The sequence below is a fragment of the Rhagoletis pomonella genome, unplaced genomic scaffold (genome assembly GCF_013731165.1).
Source record: "Rhagoletis pomonella isolate Grant_MI unplaced genomic scaffold, Rhpom_1.0 Rhpom_scaffold_00006, whole genome shotgun sequence".
Taxonomy (NCBI): domain Eukaryota; kingdom Metazoa; phylum Arthropoda; class Insecta; order Diptera; family Tephritidae; genus Rhagoletis; species Rhagoletis pomonella.
Window position 1 is genome coordinate 65,968,564 of NW_023458560.1, and position 20,537 is coordinate 65,989,100.

At 48.9% G+C, this 20,537-nt stretch overlaps 1 protein-coding gene across 1 annotated transcript in view; it reads left to right on the top strand.

The window, feature by feature from the left end:
* Positions 1-20,537, top strand: part of LOC118741124 — a 50,823-nt gene that overhangs the window by 25,846 nt on the left and 4,440 nt on the right. The window contains exons 30-60 of the mRNA XM_036472963.1: positions 21-332; positions 399-704; positions 771-1,415; positions 1,487-1,801; positions 1,862-2,194; positions 2,262-2,567; positions 2,647-2,952; positions 3,020-3,667; positions 3,724-4,038; positions 4,099-5,049; positions 5,110-5,754; positions 5,821-6,132; positions 6,199-6,543; positions 6,596-6,895; positions 6,957-7,913; positions 8,047-8,700; positions 8,773-9,387; positions 9,469-10,122; positions 10,188-10,499; positions 10,563-11,234; positions 11,295-11,609; positions 11,673-12,332; positions 12,934-13,248; positions 13,317-13,667; positions 13,732-14,340; positions 14,411-14,740; positions 14,828-15,913; positions 18,052-18,654; positions 18,989-19,189; positions 19,255-19,449; positions 19,529-20,530. Coding sequence (XP_036328856.1) covers positions 21-332; positions 399-704; positions 771-1,415; positions 1,487-1,801; positions 1,862-2,194; positions 2,262-2,567; positions 2,647-2,952; positions 3,020-3,667; positions 3,724-4,038; positions 4,099-5,049; positions 5,110-5,754; positions 5,821-6,132; positions 6,199-6,543; positions 6,596-6,895; positions 6,957-7,913; positions 8,047-8,700; positions 8,773-9,387; positions 9,469-10,122; positions 10,188-10,499; positions 10,563-11,234; positions 11,295-11,609; positions 11,673-12,332; positions 12,934-13,248; positions 13,317-13,667; positions 13,732-14,340; positions 14,411-14,740; positions 14,828-15,913; positions 18,052-18,654; positions 18,989-19,189; positions 19,255-19,449; positions 19,529-20,530 — 15,570 coding nt within the window. The remainder of the gene's footprint in view (positions 1-20; positions 333-398; positions 705-770; positions 1,416-1,486; positions 1,802-1,861; positions 2,195-2,261; positions 2,568-2,646; positions 2,953-3,019; positions 3,668-3,723; positions 4,039-4,098; positions 5,050-5,109; positions 5,755-5,820; positions 6,133-6,198; positions 6,544-6,595; positions 6,896-6,956; positions 7,914-8,046; positions 8,701-8,772; positions 9,388-9,468; positions 10,123-10,187; positions 10,500-10,562; positions 11,235-11,294; positions 11,610-11,672; positions 12,333-12,933; positions 13,249-13,316; positions 13,668-13,731; positions 14,341-14,410; positions 14,741-14,827; positions 15,914-18,051; positions 18,655-18,988; positions 19,190-19,254; positions 19,450-19,528; positions 20,531-20,537) is intronic.

Below are 20,537 nucleotides of genomic sequence, written 5' to 3' on the forward strand. Positions count from 1 at the left end.
CCTTTGCCTATAAATTATAGCACCACCGCAACAAGAACCCATTGATCCTTGCAATCCTAGCCCCTGTGGGGCCAACGCAATCTGTTCCGGTGATGGACAATGCGCTTGTCTCGCCGACTACCAGGGTGATCCGTATGTCGCCTGCAAACCGGAGTGCATACTTAACACCGAGTGCGAGCGTGATCGCGCCTGCATACACCAGAAATGTGTTGATCCCTGCCCCGGAACTTGTGGCACGGAGGCCATTTGCGAAGTTTATAATCACGTGCCCATGTGCCGTTGCCCCGAACGCATGACTGGCAATGCATTTGTGCAATGCTTAGCAGTACAGAGTATGTTTCCTTCGTATAAATTTTTTCAAACCGCCCCACTACAACACCATTATTTCTTTCCACCAGCTGATACTTACCGCAATCCTTGTCAGCCCTCACCATGCGGTCCAAACTCACAATGTCGCGAAGTGAACTCACAAGCCGTATGCAGCTGTTTACCCAACTACCTAGGCAGCCCGCCGTCTTGCCGTCCAGAATGCACCACGAACTCTGATTGCGCGCCGAACCGCGCGTGCCAGAATCAACGCTGCATGGATCCATGCCCTGGAACTTGTGGATTGTATGCGAAATGCACGGTTGTCAATCATAATCCCTTCTGTACTTGCAATGAACGCTACACAGGAAACCCCTTCGTGCAGTGTCGTCCGATAAGTGAGTTTAGCAACTGTTTGAAGTAGTCCTCTTTATGACCCTTACCCCTTCGCCTATCCAATTTAGTTGAGCCAGTGCGAGATGTTGTGCCAGTCAACCCATGTCAGCCCTCACCTTGCGGTCCGAACAGTCGCTGTCAACCTGTGGGCGATTCACCGTCTTGCTCCTGTCTCGAGAACTTCTTTGGTCAGCCACCGAATTGTCGACCCGAATGTGTAACAAACTCTGAATGCGCTTCGAATAATGTGTGCCGTAATAATCGTTGTGTCGACCCCTGCCCCGGACTATGCGGAAATAATGCGCTGTGTCGTGTTATAAGCCATTCATCAATGTGTTACTGTGAGAGCGGTTACACTGGCGATCCATTTGTGCAGTGCACTTTGATTGTGCGCGAACCCACTGAAGTTGTTGATCCATGCAACCCCAATCCATGTGGTCCCTTCGCCGAATGTCTCCAGCAAAATGGCGTGGGTTCGTGTAAATGCCTTGCGGAATACTTCGGCAATCCTTATGAAGGTTGTCGTCCTGAATGCGTACTCAACACCGATTGTCCATCGAACAAGGCGTGTATCAATCAGAAATGTCGCGATCCCTGCCCGGGTACTTGCGGACTGAATGCTGAGTGTTTCACCATAAATCATTTGCCCACATGTTCCTGCTTATTTGGCTATGTAGGAGATCCGTATCGTTATTGCGCGGTTGAGGAAAAACGTAAGACAAACTTTGACTCTCAGAGGATTGTTGCCCAGTGCCATTTTAACATTCCCTTCCCCACATTTTAGCTCCACTACAAGAGTACGTCAATCCATGTGAACCAACACCCTGCGGCCCGAATAGCCAGTGCCGCGAATTAAATGGCCAAGCCGTCTGCTCTTGCCTGCCGGAGTTTATCGGCACACCACCCGCCTGCAGACCTGAGTGTACAATTAGTGCTGAGTGCAGCTTCGATAAGGCGTGCATTAATCAGAAGTGCGCCGATCCATGTCCAGGCGTTTGCGGAACCGGCGCTCAATGTCAAGTGCGCAACCACGCACCACTCTGCTCTTGTCAAAACGGCTACACTGGAGATCCGTTTACCCGTTGCTATCCCATACCTCGTGAGTTTGCTTATTAACTCCTTTGTATTACTCTTTCTAAACGTCATATCACTTGAATAGCGCCACCACCGACTGTTTTTGCTGAACCAATACGCGATCCTTGCTTGCCGTCACCATGTGGCCCCAATTCGCAGTGCAGAAATGCGAACGGTCAACCGGCGTGCTCTTGCCTGCCTCAGTTCTTTGGATCACCACCAAACTGTCGGCCCGAGTGTGTCACGAACTCAGAGTGCTCGTCGAATCTGGCTTGCATCAATAATCGTTGCACAGATCCTTGTCCGGGCTCGTGTGCTTACAATGCAGAATGTAGCGTGATAAATCACATACCGATTTGCTCGTGTCCGCGTGAATATATCGGCGATCCATTCGTCAACTGTCAACCAGCACCACCACGTAAGCGAACGTCGTTTTTTCTTCTATTAAAGCCAGATTACATGTCTTTCGTTTTCGCTCATCATAGCTAAACCACCGGTAAAAGACGACCCCTGTAATCCTTCACCTTGCGGACCCAACGCAGTGTGCAACGATGGTCAATGTTCCTGCATACCAGAATATCAAGGCGACCCACTCGTCGGTTGCCGGCCGGAATGCGTACTCAACACTGAATGTCCACAAAATAAGGCGTGCATTAGAAATAAGTGTGTTGATCCATGCCCCGGTACGTGCGGAGTCAATGCCATCTGCGAGGTGCTTAATCACGTCCCTATGTGTCGCTGTCCCGACGGCATGTCCGGAAATGCTTTCTACCAATGTGATCCACTACCACGTAAATATTAACGGCCAACTCTCAGAAAACTGACGTGGCTAAATGTGCCCCCCATTTTTTTTTCTCTCTGTTTCAATAGCAAAAATCGTAACTGATCCCTGCCAACCTTCTCCATGCGGTCCGAATAGTCGTTGTCGCGTATTCAATCAAAACGCTGTTTGCTCTTGCATTGAAGGTTTCATCGGTAATCCGCCTAGCTGTCGTCCGGAATGTGTACGGAATTCTGATTGCGGTCCACAAAAGGCCTGCCAGAATCAAAAATGCGTCGATCCTTGTCCGGGCGCATGCGGTTTCAAAGCGATTTGTAACGTAGTAAATCATGCGCCCATATGTACATGTCCCGTTCATCACACTGGAAATCCATTCGTATCCTGTCAACCGATAAGTAAATATCTGAAATATTTTCTCGCCGCGCAAACCATAAAACGTTCGCTTTCATCTCCTCCCACTAGTTGAACCGCCACCACGTTTGGAAGCGCCCAAGGATCCATGCTACCCGTCGCCTTGTGGCCCGAATTCCGAGTGTCGCGCTGTCGGAGATGCACCATCTTGCTCTTGCTTACCGCAATTTATCGGCGCCCCACCAAACTGTCATCCGGAATGTGTAACAAATAGCGAATGCAGTCAAGATAAGGCTTGTATTAACCAAAAATGCATCGATCCCTGCCCTGGCTTATGCGGTCAGAATGCACAGTGTCGTGTGATTAGTCATACAGCAATGTGTCTCTGTGCGGCTGGCTACACTGGCGATCCGTTTTCGTTCTGCATGCCGGAACCTGTAAAACAAGTGGACTTCGTCTCGCCATGTGAACCAAACCCGTGTGGTGTTAACGCCGAGTGTCGCCAAGTGAATAACGCAGGCTCATGTCAGTGTTTGCCCCAGTACTTTGGTAATCCTTATGAGGGTTGTCGCCCAGAATGTATAACGAACTCGGACTGTCCGCTGGATAAATCTTGTCAGAATCAGAAATGTCGCGATCCTTGCCCGGGTGTCTGCGCGCTAAATGCGCAATGTCGCGTTATCAATCACCTGCCTTCTTGTGTATGTTTGGATGGTTTCATAGGCGATCCCTATAGCTATTGTCAGTTACCGGAAAAGCGTAAGTAACAACCGCATACCGAATGCGACAGAGTGAAAGCAGTTTTTATATTTTAGCGATCATGAAAGAGTACGTCAACCCATGCCAGCCATCACCCTGCGGACCCAATTCCCAATGTCGGGAAGTGAATAATCAAGCTGTTTGCTCATGTCTGCCCACATTTATTGGTACACCGCCTGCGTGCAGACCAGAGTGTACGACGAGTGCCGAATGCGCACTCGATAAAGCGTGCATCAATCAGAAATGTCAGGATCCTTGTCCGGGTACTTGTGGCACAAATGCAGAATGTCACGTGCGCAATCACTCACCGCTGTGTAGTTGCCTTAGTGGTTACACAGGCAATGCTTTCACGCGCTGTTATCCTATACCACGTAAGCCCAAGCTAGATGAACGTGTCTCGCAGTATTTTAATACTCCATTCTTTCTCTTAGCGCCACCACAAGCTGCGACCCCACCAGAACCAGTACGCAATCCATGCGTACCCTCGCCTTGTGGTCAATTCGCCGAATGTCGTGATATCAACGGCAGCCCGTCGTGCTCGTGTCTACCTACCTATATCGGTAGTCCACCCACCTGCCATCCGGAGTGTACTAGAAACTCAGATTGCGCCAGCACACAAGCTTGCATAAATGAAAAATGTCGCGACCCTTGTCCCGGCGCGTGCGGCTTCAATGCGAACTGTAATGTTATAAATCATACGCCTATTTGTCAGTGCACACCTGGCTTGCGAGGCGACCCATTTGTCTCTTGCCAAGCACCACCACAACCACCACCAAAACTTGCAGAAGATCCATGCAATCCCTCGCCCTGTGGTCCCAACACTGTATGCCGCGATGGACAGTGTGAATGCATACCGGAATATCAGGGCAACCCGTTGATAGGCTGCCGTCCAGAATGTGTTTTAAACACCGACTGCCCATTCGACAAGGCGTGCAAACGTCAGAAGTGCACAGATCCTTGCCCGGGTACTTGTGCCTCGAATGCCATTTGCGAGGTGCATAACCACATACCAATGTGTCATTGTCCAGAAGGTATGACTGGCAATGCATTCGCACTATGCCAGCCACTTCCCGCCCCAGTGCAAGTGAATCCTTGTCAACCCTCACCTTGTGGCCCGAATTCGCAATGTCGCGTTGTCAATCAACAAGCTGTGTGCTCGTGCTTGCCTGAGTTTATTAGTGCTCCACCATCCTGCCGTCCGGAGTGTACCAGCAATGCGGAATGTGCATTAAATCGTGCGTGCCTGCAGCAGAAATGTCGCGATCCCTGTCCGGGAGTTTGTGGTATCAACGCGGAATGCAGTGTCATCAATCATGCGCCGATTTGTCGATGTGCCAATTCATACTCTGGCAATCCATTTGTGGCCTGCATGCCTATACGAAGTAAATTTCTCTTAATTCATACGGGAACGCAGGAAACTCACTTAATAAATCTTTTTCCAGTTGTACCGCAGTTGGACGTTGCCCCGAAGGATCCTTGTCGTCCATCGCCTTGCGGTCCCAACGCCGAGTGTCGCGCAGTTGGCGATAGTCCATCGTGCTCATGTCTCAAGGAGTTCATTGGTGCACCGCCTAATTGCCGTCCTGAATGTGTAACCAACTCTGAGTGTCCGCTTTCGCAGGCATGCATAAATCAACGCTGTCAAAATCCCTGTCCCGGCGTATGTGGCGCTAATGCACAATGTCATGTCATAAATCATACGCCGATGTGTATTTGTACAAACGGCTACACAGGAGATCCATTCAGCTATTGTGACGTCGTACGCGATGTGCCACAAGAAGTGCTGAATCCTTGCCAACCAAGTCCTTGTGGTCCCAACACTGCATGTATCGTACGTAACGGCGCTGGCGCCTGTCAGTGTTTGCCTGAATTTGTAGGAAATCCATATGAGGGTTGTCGGCCCGAGTGCGTAGTGAACTCTGACTGTCCTACGGACAAAGCTTGTTTGCAGAATAAATGCAAGGATCCATGTCCTGGTACTTGTGGCCAGAATGCCCTCTGCCATGTACGCAATCATTTGCCAAGCTGCAACTGCTTAAGTGGTTACACAGGCAATCCGTACAGCTACTGCAGCGTAATAACCGAACGTAAGCATTTTAGAGAAATAATGTTTAGTCAAAGTGATATGCCAACAGTTTTTTATACCCTTTTAGCGAAATTCGATGTCGTTAACCCCTGTCAACCATCGCCTTGTGGACCAAATTCCCAGTGTAAAGAAGTCAAGCAGCAAGCGGTTTGCTCTTGTTTACCCATGTTCATCGGCAGCCCACCGGACTGTCGACCCGAATGCACCATTTCTAGTGAATGTGCGCTTGACAAGGCGTGCGTCAATCAAAAGTGTGTTGATCCTTGCCCAGGCGTCTGCGGTCTCCACTCTGAATGTCGCGTACGTAACCATAGCCCGCTTTGCAGTTGTCATGCAGGTTACACCGGCGATGCCTTCACTAGATGTTACCCAATACCGCGTAAGATGCAGAAACAAAAAGTTAATGCCCACGAAAAAGTTTATTTTACCTAACACCTTCTTTTAGCGCCACCAACTGTGCCGGTTATTAGAGAGGAGTATCGCGATCCCTGTGTTCCATCTCCTTGTGGTAGCAACGCTATCTGTCGCAACGTCAACGGTCAGGCCTCATGCTCTTGTTTACCCAACTATTTGGGCGCGCCACCTAGCTGTCGTCCCGAGTGTTCCATCAATGCCGAATGTCCAGCGCACTTAGCGTGCATAAATGAAAAGTGCCGCGATCCTTGTCCAGGATCTTGCGGCTTCGCAGCGATTTGCAATGTAATTAACCACACGCCAATATGCACTTGCCCAGCCGACTATACCGGTGACCCGTTTACAAGTTGCGCGCCCAAGCCGCCCGAAATCAAATGTATGTTTGATAGTTTCTTAGGTGAACATAAAAATATTATTACTTCTTTTAGTGCCCTTGAAAGATCCCTGCAACCCGTCACCCTGCGGCAGCAATGCTGTTTGTAGAAATGGAGAATGCGCCTGTCTACCCGAGTATCAAGGCAACGCCTACATTGGTTGTCGCCCCGAGTGTGTACTCAATACGGATTGCGCGCGCGATAAGGCTTGTATTAGAAATAAATGTGTCGACCCTTGTCCCGGTACCTGCGGTCTAGGCGCCATCTGCGATGTCTTCAATCACATACCGATGTGCCACTGCCCCGAGGGCATGACGGGCAACGCATTCGTGCAATGCTCAATAGTACAACAAAGTAGGTTTCAAGCTTAAGAAATTATTTTATAATCAAATTTTAAAATTTTGAATCGTCTTAGCAACGCCAGCGGTAGTGAACACCTGCCAGCCTTCACCCTGTGGCCCCAATTCTCAGTGCACCGAAATTAATCAGCAAGCCGTGTGCGCTTGCCTGCCTGACTATTTTGGCGTACCACCCAACTGCCGACCTGAATGCAGCATTAACTCGGACTGTGCACCGAACATGGCCTGCGTGAACCATAAATGCCGAGATCCTTGTCCAGGCAGCTGTGGCGTGCGCGCTATTTGTTCTGTCATTAATCACGCACCATTCTGCAGCTGTCCTAGCGGTTACACCGGCAACGCCCATACCTTGTGTCAACTCTTGCCGCCACCACCGAGCCCGCAACGAGAACCCACAAACCCCTGCGTACCATCACCGTGCGGTCCCAACTCACAATGCACTGATAGGAACAGCTCACCATCATGCACTTGCCTACCGGATTATATTGGCGCACCACCCAACTGCCGCCCGGAGTGCTTATCATCATCGGAATGCCCTAGCAACCAGGCTTGTATTAATATGAAGTGTCGTGATCCTTGCCCCGGTGTATGTGGTACATCAGCCACCTGTCATGTGGTTAGCCATACGCCCTCTTGTGTCTGCATCGCCGGTTATGTGGGTGATCCGTTCACGCAGTGCTACCCCGAACCAATAGTTGAACGCGAGCAGATCAATCCGTGCGTACCCAGCCCCTGTGGCAGTAATGCTATCTGCACCACACAAAATAACGCCGGCGCATGTAAATGTTTGCCCGAATATTTCGGCAATCCCTATGACGGTTGTCGCCCCGAATGTACCACAAATTCTGATTGTCCATCGAATAAGGCATGTCGCAATCAGAAATGTCAAGACCCTTGTCCTGGTGTTTGCGGTCAAAATGCACAATGTTACGCGATTAATCATTTACCTACTTGTACTTGTCTGTCTGGCTATACAGGAGATCCGTACAGCTATTGCAACGTGCCGAAAGAACGTAAGCATCAGAGATTTTTTTCAAAACTTGCTTTTAGAAATTCTCCCGTAGCAAAAAAAGAAACATTACACAGCACACACAACATTAAACTCATTGCACATTTACTTTTTCTTTCATTTCGTATTATAAATAGCAATAAGAGAATATGTAAATCCTTGCGTACCATCGCCTTGTGGCCCGAATTCGCAATGTCGTGAAGTGCAAGAACAAGCGGTCTGCTCTTGCTTACCTGACTTCATTGGCAACCCGCCTTCTTGTCGCCCCGAATGTACAACGAACTCCGAATGTGCCGCCGATAAGGCGTGCATAAACAAGAAGTGTCAAGATCCCTGTCCCGGCACGTGTGGCTCGAATGCTGAGTGTAGCATACGCACGCATAACCCCTACTGTAGTTGTCGGCCCGGTTATACTGGTGACGCTTTTGTGCGTTGCTACCCCATACCGCCACCGCCACCACCAGCACGCGAACCTTATCGCGACCCCTGTGTACCCTCGCCATGTGGTCAATACGCCGTCTGCCGCGTGACAAATGATCAACCTGCGTGTTCGTGTCTGCCATCTTATAGCGGTACTGCACCCAATTGTCGCCCGGAATGTGTAGTAAACTCGGACTGTACCAGCAACCACGCTTGCGTCAATGAGAAGTGTCGCGATCCATGTCCTGGGTCTTGTGGCGTGAACGCCGAATGTAATGTGCTTAACCATATACCAGCCTGCACGTGCCCCATTGGCTACACTGGTAATCCATTCACCAGCTGTTACGCGCAACCAGCACCACCACCACCATGTAATGAGAACTCAAAACTTGTTTCCTTTTTAACTCAAAACTTACATTTACAACCTTTTTCCACGCAAACAGCCACGCCATCTGATGATCCTTGCATACCGTCGCCTTGTGGCACCAACGCGCAATGCAGTGATGGCATTTGCACCTGCATCGCTGAGTATCAGGGCGATCCATACACTGGTTGCCGTCCTGAATGTATTTTGAATAGCGAATGCCCACGTGATATGTCGTGTATCAATCAGAAATGTCGGGACCCTTGTCCCGGAACTTGCGCCTCGAATGCCATCTGCGAAGTACATAACCACGTTCCTATGTGTCACTGTCCGGCGGGCATGCAAGGTAATGCATTTGTACAGTGTCAGCCGGTACCCGAGCGTCCAGCTGAACCTGTACATCCATGCCAGCCGTCACCTTGTGGTCCCAACTCACAGTGTCAGGATAGGAATGGTATAGCAATTTGCACTTGTGTACAAAATATGATTGGTACACCGCCTGCGTGCCACCCCGAATGCGTTAGCAACTCTGAGTGTCCAATGAATCGCGCCTGCATCAACCAGGAATGTAGCGACCCCTGTCCGGGCGCTTGCGGCCACAACGCGCTCTGCAACATAGTCAGTCATAATCCAATCTGTTCTTGTCCAGCGGGCTACACTGGCAGTCCATTCGTCGCTTGTCAGCCAATCATTAGTATGTATTGCGATCGCATTCGTGGTTATCTTTCCCGAATAGTAAACTTAACCTTCCCTTTCAACTCGCATCTTCACACAGCTCCACCATCTTATGAGGAACCTCGTGATCCCTGCCGTCCATCACCTTGCGGTCCTAACGCACAATGTAGCAATATTAATGGCGCGCCATCTTGTACTTGCTTAAGTGAATTCATAGGCGCACCACCAAATTGTCGTCCCGAATGTATTTCCAACTCGGAGTGTCCATCTGATAAGGCCTGCATCAATCGGAAATGTCGCGATCCTTGTCCCGGTCTGTGTGGCTCCAATGCGCAATGTCGCGCTCTGAACCATATACCAAACTGCGTTTGTGAGCAGGGATACGTTGGAGATCCGTTTAGCATTTGCCGTCTACCACTTCCACCACCACCGTCACCTGTACCGGACTACGTAGATCCATGCATACCAAGCCCCTGTGGAGACAATGCAGAATGCCGTCGTCATAACAACGTTGGATCTTGTGTCTGCCTACCTGACTACTTTGGTAACCCGTACCAGGGTTGTCGCCCCGAGTGTGTGCTAAACAGTGATTGCCCGTCAAATAAGGCCTGCGTTCAGCGCAAATGTCGTGATCCATGCCCGGGTGCTTGTGGCCGCAACGCCGAGTGCCAGGTTGTGAATCATCTGCCAGTTTGCCACTGTTTGAATGGCTACACGGGCAATCCGTTTAGTTTATGCTCGCCTGTTAAGCAATGTAAGCACAAAGAATGCGCTCCCATCACCTTTCGGGCTTAACATGACTCATATTTTTATCTTTAGTGGAACCAGTTTACGTAAATCCCTGCATACCATCACCTTGCGGCCCGAACGCTCAATGTCACGAAGTTAACCAGCAAGCTATTTGCTCTTGCTTACCTGAATTCGTTGGCTCACCACCTGCCTGTCGTCCAGAGTGTACCGTTAATGCGGAATGTGCGCTCACACAAGCCTGTATAAATCGTAAATGCGCTGATCCTTGTCCGGGCACCTGCGGTCAGAATGCGGAATGCCGCGTTTACAATCACAACCCTATTTGTTCGTGCAGAACAAGCTATACCGGAGATGCTTTCACCCGCTGTTATCCAATAACTTGTAAGAGTAAAACTAAAATTTACGCATTACGCCATTTTAAAAAAATCTTTCCTGCAACATTAGCCCCACCGCCGCCAGCTATCGCAGACGTTTTACCAGCCACACCCCCTCCACCAAGTAATCCCTGCAATCCGTCACCTTGCGGCCAATACTCGCAATGTCACAGCCGCAATGGTGCTGCAATTTGCTCATGTCTACCCAGCTACGTAGGTAGTCCGCCAAATTGTCGCCCCGAGTGTGTTGTACATTCCGATTGCCCCTCGAATCGCGCTTGCATCAATGAGAAGTGTCGTGACCCATGTCCCGGCTCGTGCGGCTTCAATGCGATCTGCAATGTTCTCAACCATGTGCCGAACTGCGTGTGTCCAGCTGGTTATGTAGGAGATCCGTTCAGCAGTTGCCAGCCGGAACCACCGAAACCAGTACAACGTGAACCCATCAAGCAAGATCCTTGCGTACCATCACCTTGTGGCGCCAATGCCGTCTGCAGTGGAGAAGGAGTGTGCACATGTCTACCCGACTATATGGGCGACGCTTACAGTGGCTGCCGACCGGAGTGTGTGCTCAATAGCGATTGCGCACGTGATCGCGCTTGCATCAATCAGAAATGCAAAGATCCGTGCCCGGGAACTTGCGGCGCACAAGCGCTATGCAATGTTATAAATCACATACCGATGTGTTCGTGTGCCGACGGCTTCACCGGCAACGCTTTCGTGCGTTGTGATAGCATACCAAGTAAAGAAACGACGACTGTCCATTTCAGCCTTTTAGATGCTTACACGTTCTCAATTTCAGCCGCTGAACCTCCTGCGCCTGTGTATCCCTGCCATCCTTCCCCTTGTGGCCCGAACTCTCAGTGTCGCGAAGCGCATGAGCAAGCTATATGTTCTTGCTTACCTGGCTTTATTGGCGCTCCACCATCCTGTCGTCCAGAGTGCGTCTCAAGCACGGAGTGTACGCTCGATAAGTTCTGCTTAAATCAACGTTGCCAGGATCCTTGCGCCGGTGCTTGCGGTCTACGCGCCATTTGTCATCCGCAAAATCATAGCCCTATATGCGCTTGCCCACAACGCTACACGGGCGATCCATTTATTGCTTGTCAACCCATAAGTACTGCGTCCATTAAATTCTCAGTTAAATACCTTTCACTTAACATATCAACCCCTTTTGCAGTTACACCACCCCCAGCACCAGTACGTGATGAAAAGCCTACGAATCCCTGCCAACCGTCACCTTGCGGTCCGAACTCCGAATGTACCGCCACACCTAATGGCGCACAGTGCACTTGTTTACGCGAATTTATCGGCACTGCACCACACTGCCGTCCCGAATGCGTTACCAGTGCTGAGTGCGCTTCGGACAAGGCATGCATTAATCGCAAGTGCGCCGATCCTTGTCCAGGCTCGTGTGGCGCTGCAGCCGAGTGTCGTGTGTTGGCGCACAGCGCAATGTGTTACTGCCCAAGCGGTTATACCGGCGATCCCTTTAGCGCGTGCGTGCGACAACAAGAACCGCCTACGGAAGTGGCTCTACCCTGCAGTCCCAGCCCCTGCGGCCCGAATGCGATTTGTCAACCGCGAAATGGCATTAGCGTATGCCAATGTCTACCCAACTACTACGGCAATCCCTATGAAGTGTGTCGACCGGAATGTGTTAGAAACTCAGATTGCGCAGCGGACAAGGCGTGTCAGAATCAGAAGTGCCGCGATCCATGTCCTGGCACGTGCGGTTCAGACGCTATGTGTCATGTCGTCAATCATGTACCAAACTGCGCATGTCTACCTGGTTATCGCGGCGATCCGTATACGCGTTGCACAGTGGTGCAAGCAGAACGTAAGAAATTTTGTATAAGCACAGGTTTTTCGCTTCAACTTCCTGCCCCTAAAGTCAATAACTATACTTTCTAAACCCGAAAGCAATGCAGAACTACCAAACTAAATAAACTAAACTTCAAAGTGTAATGCCTTTCAAAGCCAACTATTAAAATTTCCAATCCGCAAAGTCTAATTTTGCAAGTCACCCAAATAACTGCACTTGGGTCCCTTTCAGTCACCCAAGGCAGTAAATGTAACCCGCTATGTAATAACTCTTACTTCCTTCCGCAAAAAGCTCTAAGTTTAAGCAATGTGATTCATACCCGACTAGCAGTTCAAAAGAAAAACCTCCATCATAATTGCCTAAAGCAAAAAACTTTTATTTTTAGCTTTGTCACTAGGGAAAAGCCACTGCACTCAATATTTATTGCACACATACATTTAATATAATTATAACATTAATTTAAGCGTATAATAAACATTTAAATCTATACTTACTCCGCTTCGAAATAACAAAGTTTGCTTTCGCGGCCTAGTAGCCCATAATATTCGCTTACGCATTGGTTGCAACTGCCTTCAATACCTGAAAGTCGATACTAATTTCTTGTAATTCATAACAGCCGAACCTAGCGTTCCCGTAAGTCCCTGCCAACCATCGCCGTGTGGCGCCAATGCGCAATGTCGCGATTCAAATGGACAAGCCGTCTGTTCCTGCTTGCCCGATTTCGTAGGCGCTCCACCAGCCTGTCGTCCGGAATGTGTCGTCAGCTCCGAGTGTCCATTGGATAAGGCATGCATCAATCAAAAATGTAAGGATCCTTGTCCGGGCGCATGTGGAATTAATGCCGAGTGTCACGTACGTAACCATAGTCCGTTATGCGCTTGTAAATCAGGTTATACCGGCGAAGCTTTCACCAGCTGTCAACCGATACCACGTAAGCGACAACCCACTTTGACGCATTTCGCCCTCAACTTACCAACTATCCTTTCACTACCCCTTTAGCGCCGCGTACTCCAGCGCCTGCACCACCGCGCGACGTCAATCCATGCATTCCCTCACCTTGTGGATCGTACGCACAATGCCGCGAAGTAAATGGCGCCGCGACTTGCAGCTGCTTGTCAAATTATATTGGCGCACCACCCAACTGCAGGCCGGAGTGTACAATCAACGCGGAATGTGCCAGCAATCTGGCTTGCATGAATCAACGTTGTCGCGATCCATGCCCCGGCTCTTGCGGTTTCGCAGCGCTCTGTAATGTTATCAATCACACACCAAGCTGCTCTTGTCCTGCGGGATACAGCGGCGATCCGTTTACCAGCTGTCGTCTGTTGCCACCACCACCACCAGCACCAAGTAATTTCATCGATCTACGCTTGTTGAACTCTCTATTATATTGATTACTCATACCGCTTTACAGAACCGGCTGAACCTATCGACCCGTGCATACCCTCGCCTTGTGGCGCAAATACTGTCTGCAACAACGGTCAATGTTCCTGCATTCCAGAGTATCACGGCGATCCTCTTATCGGCTGCCGCCCAGAATGTGTCCTCAATGCGGATTGTGCGCGTGATCGCGCCTGCGTGCACAATAAGTGTGTGGATCCCTGTCCGGGCACTTGCGGTCAGCGCGCTCTCTGCGATGTCATCAATCACATACCGATGTGTCGCTGTCCTGAACGTATGACTGGCAATGCATTCGTCGCATGCGAGCCAGTGCGTGATGTCGAACAGAAGAACCCTTGCCAACCATCACCGTGCGGTCCTAATTCGCAGTGCATTGAACGTGGTGGTAATGCCATCTGCTCTTGCATCACCGGCTATTTGGGCAATCCACCGAACTGCCGTCTGGAGTGTTACACTAGCTCGGATTGTGCACAAATACACGCGTGTATCAACAATAAATGCGTTGATCCTTGTCCCGGTCAGTGCGGTCAGAACGCCGAGTGCCAGACAGTGCAACATCGCGCACATTGTGAATGTATACGCGGCTATAGCGGTAATCCATATTCACTTTGCACGAGAACAGGTAAGTGGTTGCTGGTAAAAATCGCGAATTAAAGTCCAGCCACTAACCAGTTTGAAACACTTGTTTATAGAAATACGTCAAGAACCGCCAAGCGTACCAAAGAACCCTTGCGTTCCATCGCCTTGCGGTCCTAACGCGCAATGTACCGATGAACAGGGACAGGCTCGTTGTGCCTGCCTTCTCAATTACATTGGCGATCCACCCAATTGTCGCCCAGAATGCTCGACCAATGATGATTGTCCTAACAATCTGGCGTGTATCAATCTCAAATGCCGTGACCCTTGTCCCGGCTCATGCGGTGTAAATGCCAACTGTCTTGTCACCTTCCACATACCCAATTGCCATTGCCCAAGTGGCATGACCGGCGATCCCTTCCGCGCATGTTATGAGGCACCTAAAAGTAAGGCGCAAGCAAGTTGACATTAACCTTTTACCCACTTAACCAGTTCATTTCTAAAACTTTCACGTTTATTATATTTTATTTCAGTTCTTCCACCGCCACCGAAACAGGAACCACGCGATCCTTGCCGTCCATCACCTTGCGGCTCGAACAGTGAATGCCGCGGACGTGGCGATAGCTACACTTGCGTCTGCATAAACGACTACATCGGCAATCCCTACGAGGGTTGCCGTCCTGAGTGTATTGGCAATTCTGAATGCCCCTCGAATCGGGCTTGCATACGCAACAAATGCGCCGATCCTTGCCCAGGCACTTGCGGCGTGGGTGCGCTGTGCAGCATACACAACCACATACCGATATGCTCATGTCCGTCAGGCTACACTGGCAACGCATTCATTCAGTGCTCACTTATCGCAATGGAGCCTGAAGAACGTCGCGATCCTTGCTATCCAACACCATGTGGCATCAACACCGTCTGCAAAGTGCAGCGCGATCAAGGCATTTGCGAGTGCTTACCAGGCTTCTTCGGCAATCCATATGGCCAAGGCTGTCGTCCCGAATGTACACTTAGTTCGGATTGTGCCAAGGATAGAGCGTGCGTCAATTCGAAGTGCGTCGACCCATGCCCTGGTGTTTGCGGTTATGGTGCACAGTGCCAGACGGTGAATCACAATCCCATCTGCAGCTGTCCAAATTCAATGGTTGGCAATCCGTTTGTTGAATGTCATGCGCCACCGAAACCTGTGGATCCATGCAATCCATCACCATGCCGTAGCAATGGCATTTGCCAAGTTATTAATGGCGCTGCCACTTGTACATATCCCGAGTGTGTAACTAATGAGGACTGCTCCCGTAATCGTGCTTGTATTAATCAGAAATGTCGCGATCCATGTATCAATGCTTGCGGTGTGAACGCAATTTGTAATGCTATCAATCATAAGGCGGTATGCACATGTCCAGCTGGTTACTATGGTTCACCGTTTAATCAGTGTCTGCCACAAATGGAAGAAATACCAGCGCCAAGGCCAGAATGTACCACCGACTCGGAATGCTCCAACGATAAGGCATGCATAAATCAGGCATGCCAGAATCCATGTGAACTCTCGAATATCTGTGGCACAAATGCGCGCTGTCATGTGCAGCTACACCGACCACTCTGCGTCTGCAATGAAGGTGAGTACAAGAAGCCTAGAACATATATTTTAGTACTCGTTTGCAATGGGTATAGTTAAGCAGAGACTTTAGTAGTATCTTGTTGAGTTTGGAGACGTTTAACCAAGAAGCGTTTGCAAATTTTAATCTTTACAATTTCAAAGAGAAAAAACATAGTTTTCGAGATTCCACTGATATCTTAAATATATGTTGCTCATAAAGTAGGGCCGACAAAATCATGCAGTAATAGCCTCAGATCCAATAACAGGCCATCGTGTCTGGTGCAGTCGCCTATGAGTAAATTACTTCAGTCCGAAGGTAATTTTGGATGGAACGGCATTGGTGTCAGTTTCTGGGTTTTTCTGCGGTATTTTTTTTCTCTTGAAAGTAAGTAGTTAAGGAGGGTAAGGTTAGGTTATCATAGAGGGACTGCTCGGCGGCCTCACAGACCTATTCCCGCGCTCGGAAAATGTTTTTTCCCATAATAGTTCATACGTGTCTTCCAACCATTCCGATCTAGTACTCCTTCTAACATGTTTCCAAGCTATTAAGATCCACGAAGTGGCAGTCGTTAATAAAATATAAATCTGGGTCATTTATGTTACGAGGACCCGATTGCCGTGGGAAAATGTTAACAGGAATCTCCAGTAGGTTATAAGCTTTGAACAGCTCTTCTATGCATACTCCCGAAGAGATCGCAGGAACATAATTCGAGTCTGTTGTTAGCAGTCTCTTTTAGCTTTACTGAAAGTTAGAATTTCTCTTGATCTTCTCATGTTCCATTCAGGGCGCATACATTTTTTCGTATTGCAGGCTTCAATATTTTATCACCTGCTTTCTTAATGTAGAGACCTCTATCAGGCAACTGAAACATTGATAGTTAGACGCATTACCCATCTTTAGGACTGGTGCTTTTATGAGAAGCTTTACCTAGACTCAGGAGTTCTCCATTGTTTCTATAGTTTGTAGCTATTGCACGGACTAACGACCCAGTCTGCGTCATACCGAGTGTTAGTGCGCAGCGCAAACCACTAGGTTAGGACGGTTAAATACCAGGGCTACTCTAATGCTTTTACTTATTTCCGATCCATTTGTGTCTAAACATCTGAGCCTACGGTTCAGATATCTTCACGGGAAACTTTGTTGGGACTAGTGCCTAAAACTGTGACTTCAGAACTGAAGATAAGATGTTGTTTCATATCGATCCACCAACCAGAGAGGTGGACATAAGCTAAGCCGATGTATAATTTTTTAGGGCAATTCTTCAGGTCCAGATGATCCCTAAGGCTTTTTTAATAGTTCCCTCAAAGGGTGAACTCTACCAACATTTTCAATCGAGCGCTTCCTTACTATACCTAACTAGACCTTGTCAGTGCATTCAAGTGTCCTCTACACAAGAATATTGGAATTAAGGTTCGGTTTGTATATTCCCGTAAACGGCAATGGAACAAACTTTAGCGGGTCTGCGGTGAGGATATTAAGAGGTAATGGCATAAAGAATTTTAGCTACCCGGAGTAATTATAAATGAAATTATTTGAAACCTCTTTAGCCCAATCTCACAATATCCTCTGAGACGAAGTGCTTTAGCGTTGCATTAGACACCTTTATCCTATTGTGAATTATTGCAAGAAATTCTTTAATTGAAAGCAGAAAAGCGCAAGGTTTTTATAAGAGGTAAAATTGGGCATAGTTTATATGAAGTTTCCGTTTAGGCGTCATTGGAGTTAAAGCAGGGTAATTGAGAAGAATTTCGACGCCATCTATACTGATAGGTTCAAAAATGTGCTGTGCCCTGGATGAGGGAGTATTATCTGTGATGATGGATGTGTTTCTCGTTCCGACTATCCAACTTTGCTTACATCCTCCAAGAGAACCCGTAACATAAGGCATACATTTTCTCGGATAGTCGAGAAGCACTTTGGGCACTTGCGATTATGGCATTGATTGGTCGATATCGAATATTACATATACATACATAGTTACTTCTGATATTTTTTCCCCCGTAACACAAAGATTAGTCAAGGGTCCAATTTTTAGAGGATTGAAAAATCTCCAATATTTTTTCTTTGAAATGTCCATACACACTTTTTTGTTTTACCAATTATCCAAAATCAGTAGTTTATCATGTAATTAATATATTTATTTTTTTCTCCACCAGGTTACACGGGCAACGCTTTCAGCTACTGCCACCTAATTGGCTGCCGTTCAGACGAAGAATGTCCCGCCACCGAGGCCTGCATCAACAAGCAATGTACCGATCCTTGCCCATACACACAATGTGGCACGAATGCTATTTGCCGCGCCGATTACAATCACAAAGCGCGCTGCCATTGTCCAGACGGTTATCGTGGCAATCCTTTGGTGCGCTGCGAGCGTCCCGAATGCTCAAGCGACGATGAGTGTACCTTTAATTTGGCCTGCAAGAATGAACGCTGTGAAGATCCATGCAATTGTGGTGTTGGCGCGCAGTGCCGCGTCGATAATCATCGCGCGCTTTGCCGTTGCCCACCAGGCTACAGTGGCAATCCGCTAGTGAGCTGTGTGCTCGAGGAACCTAAAGTGGCACCACAATGTACTATGGATGCGGATTGTAGCAGCAAGTTGGCGTGCTTCGGCGGTGAATGTAAGAATCCATGCGCTGTGACGCAACCATGTGGCGCGAATGCTATTTGCTCGGTGGTGGATACACTGCCGTTACGTACAATGATCTGTCAATGTGAACCCGGTTATGTTGGTGATGCTGATGTTGGCTGTCGTAAAGGTAGGTTGACGGTGGGGTTTAAAAGTGTTTGTAGAGTTTTAAATCTATGCCTTTTTGAGTCTTTTTCTCATTGCAGCATAATTTTTGATTACTTTTATAGCTACACATATTTTAGTTGCATTGTATATATATTTATTTGTATAACTTTTATATGCGTTGAAGCTAAAGCGTGTCAAAAGCGCATGTTAACCAACAATTTAACACTTTGTTGTACAGTTATACACAACTTTGCAAGTTTAGCAAGCACAAAGCAGCTAGCTCTTTCGTTTCTTTTCTTTTTCTGCTACAATTACCCTGACTCCTGATGAACACTAATTCTCATTTTCCACCACAGAACCTGCACGGGATCACGGCTGTCAATCGAACAGCGAATGCCAAGATACCGAGGCCTGTCGAAATGGTGTTTGCGTGAATCCTTGCACCGATGGCTCGCCTTGCGCGCGCACCGCCGAATGCTTAGCGCAACGACATCGCGCCGTCTGCAGTTGCCCACAAGGCACTCAAGGCGACCCGTTCATCAACTGTTACCAACCACGTAAGCTTTACCCTACCGACAATAGAAGTATTCACTTTTTATATTTACTCTTGCTTGTCCTATAGCTCAAATTACCGCCGGCTGCACGCACGATACGGAATGCACACCGACCACGGCCTGCATCAATCAGCGCTGCCAAGATCCCTGCGCTGAAGCAAACCCATGCGCTGGCAATGCCGAGTGCCGCGTGCGCAACTCGCGCCCAATTTGCTCTTGCCCCGCTGGCTGGGGTGGTGATCCACAAGTTCAATGCTACAAACGTAAGTCTCCAAGCGCTTTTAGCGCAAATAAATTTCCAACCGTGACCCTAACTCTAACCGTCATCGTCTATTCATACAGCGGAATGTAAGATCAACGCCGACTGCCCCTACGACAAGGCCTGTATCAATGAAAATTGTGTGAACCCTTGCAACTATGGCGAAGTACGCTGCGGCACTGGCGCACAGTGCGCGCCACAGAATCACCAAGCCGTCTGCATTTGTCCACCAGGCACACAAGGCAGTCCATTTGTTTCCTGCATCACAGGTCATTGTCAATTCAACGAGGATTGCGCCGATCATGAAGCTTGCGATCGCCTGAATCGAGTCTGCCGCCCGGTCTGCGATGAAGACACCTGCGCTGTGAATGCCATTTGCACAGGTAGACGTCATCAGCCGCAATGTGAGTGCCGTTCAGGCTACACAGGCAACGCGTTCGTCGAATGCCAACTGCCACGCGAACCACCGACTAAGGTCGCACCGGAGTGCACGCAAGATGCCGACTGTCCTTCGCAATTGGCTTGCATCAACCAGCATTGCGCAAATCCATGCGCTACGCCACATGTTTGCACACCTCAACAAACCTGTCACGTGCTCGATACACTGCCGCTACGTACAATGATCTGCAAGTGTCCGAGCGATACAATCACCGACACCTCGGGCAATTGTGTTCCGATTAAACATGAAGTTGTAAGTGGTTGCCAGAGCAACGATGAATGCAGCAACGCTGAGGTATGTCAACGCGGCGTTTGCATCGACGCATGCCGTCTGGAACGTTGTGGTGTTAATGCACAATGCCGCTCGCGCGATCACTATGCGGAATGCACATGCCCACGCGGTTACGAAGGTAATCCACGCGTCGAATGTCAACTGATTGTACACGAACAACCTAAGACACCGGGCGCGGAATGTACGAAAAATGATGACTGTTCAAATGATAAGACTTGCAAGAATGAACGCTGCATAAATCCGTGTGTGGAAGATCCATGCGGACCCGGCGCCTACTGCCATGTTCAGAACAGAGCAGCTGTGTGTCGCTGCCCGCCCGGTTTCAAAGGCGATGCGCGCGTCGCTTGTGTACCACGTAAGTA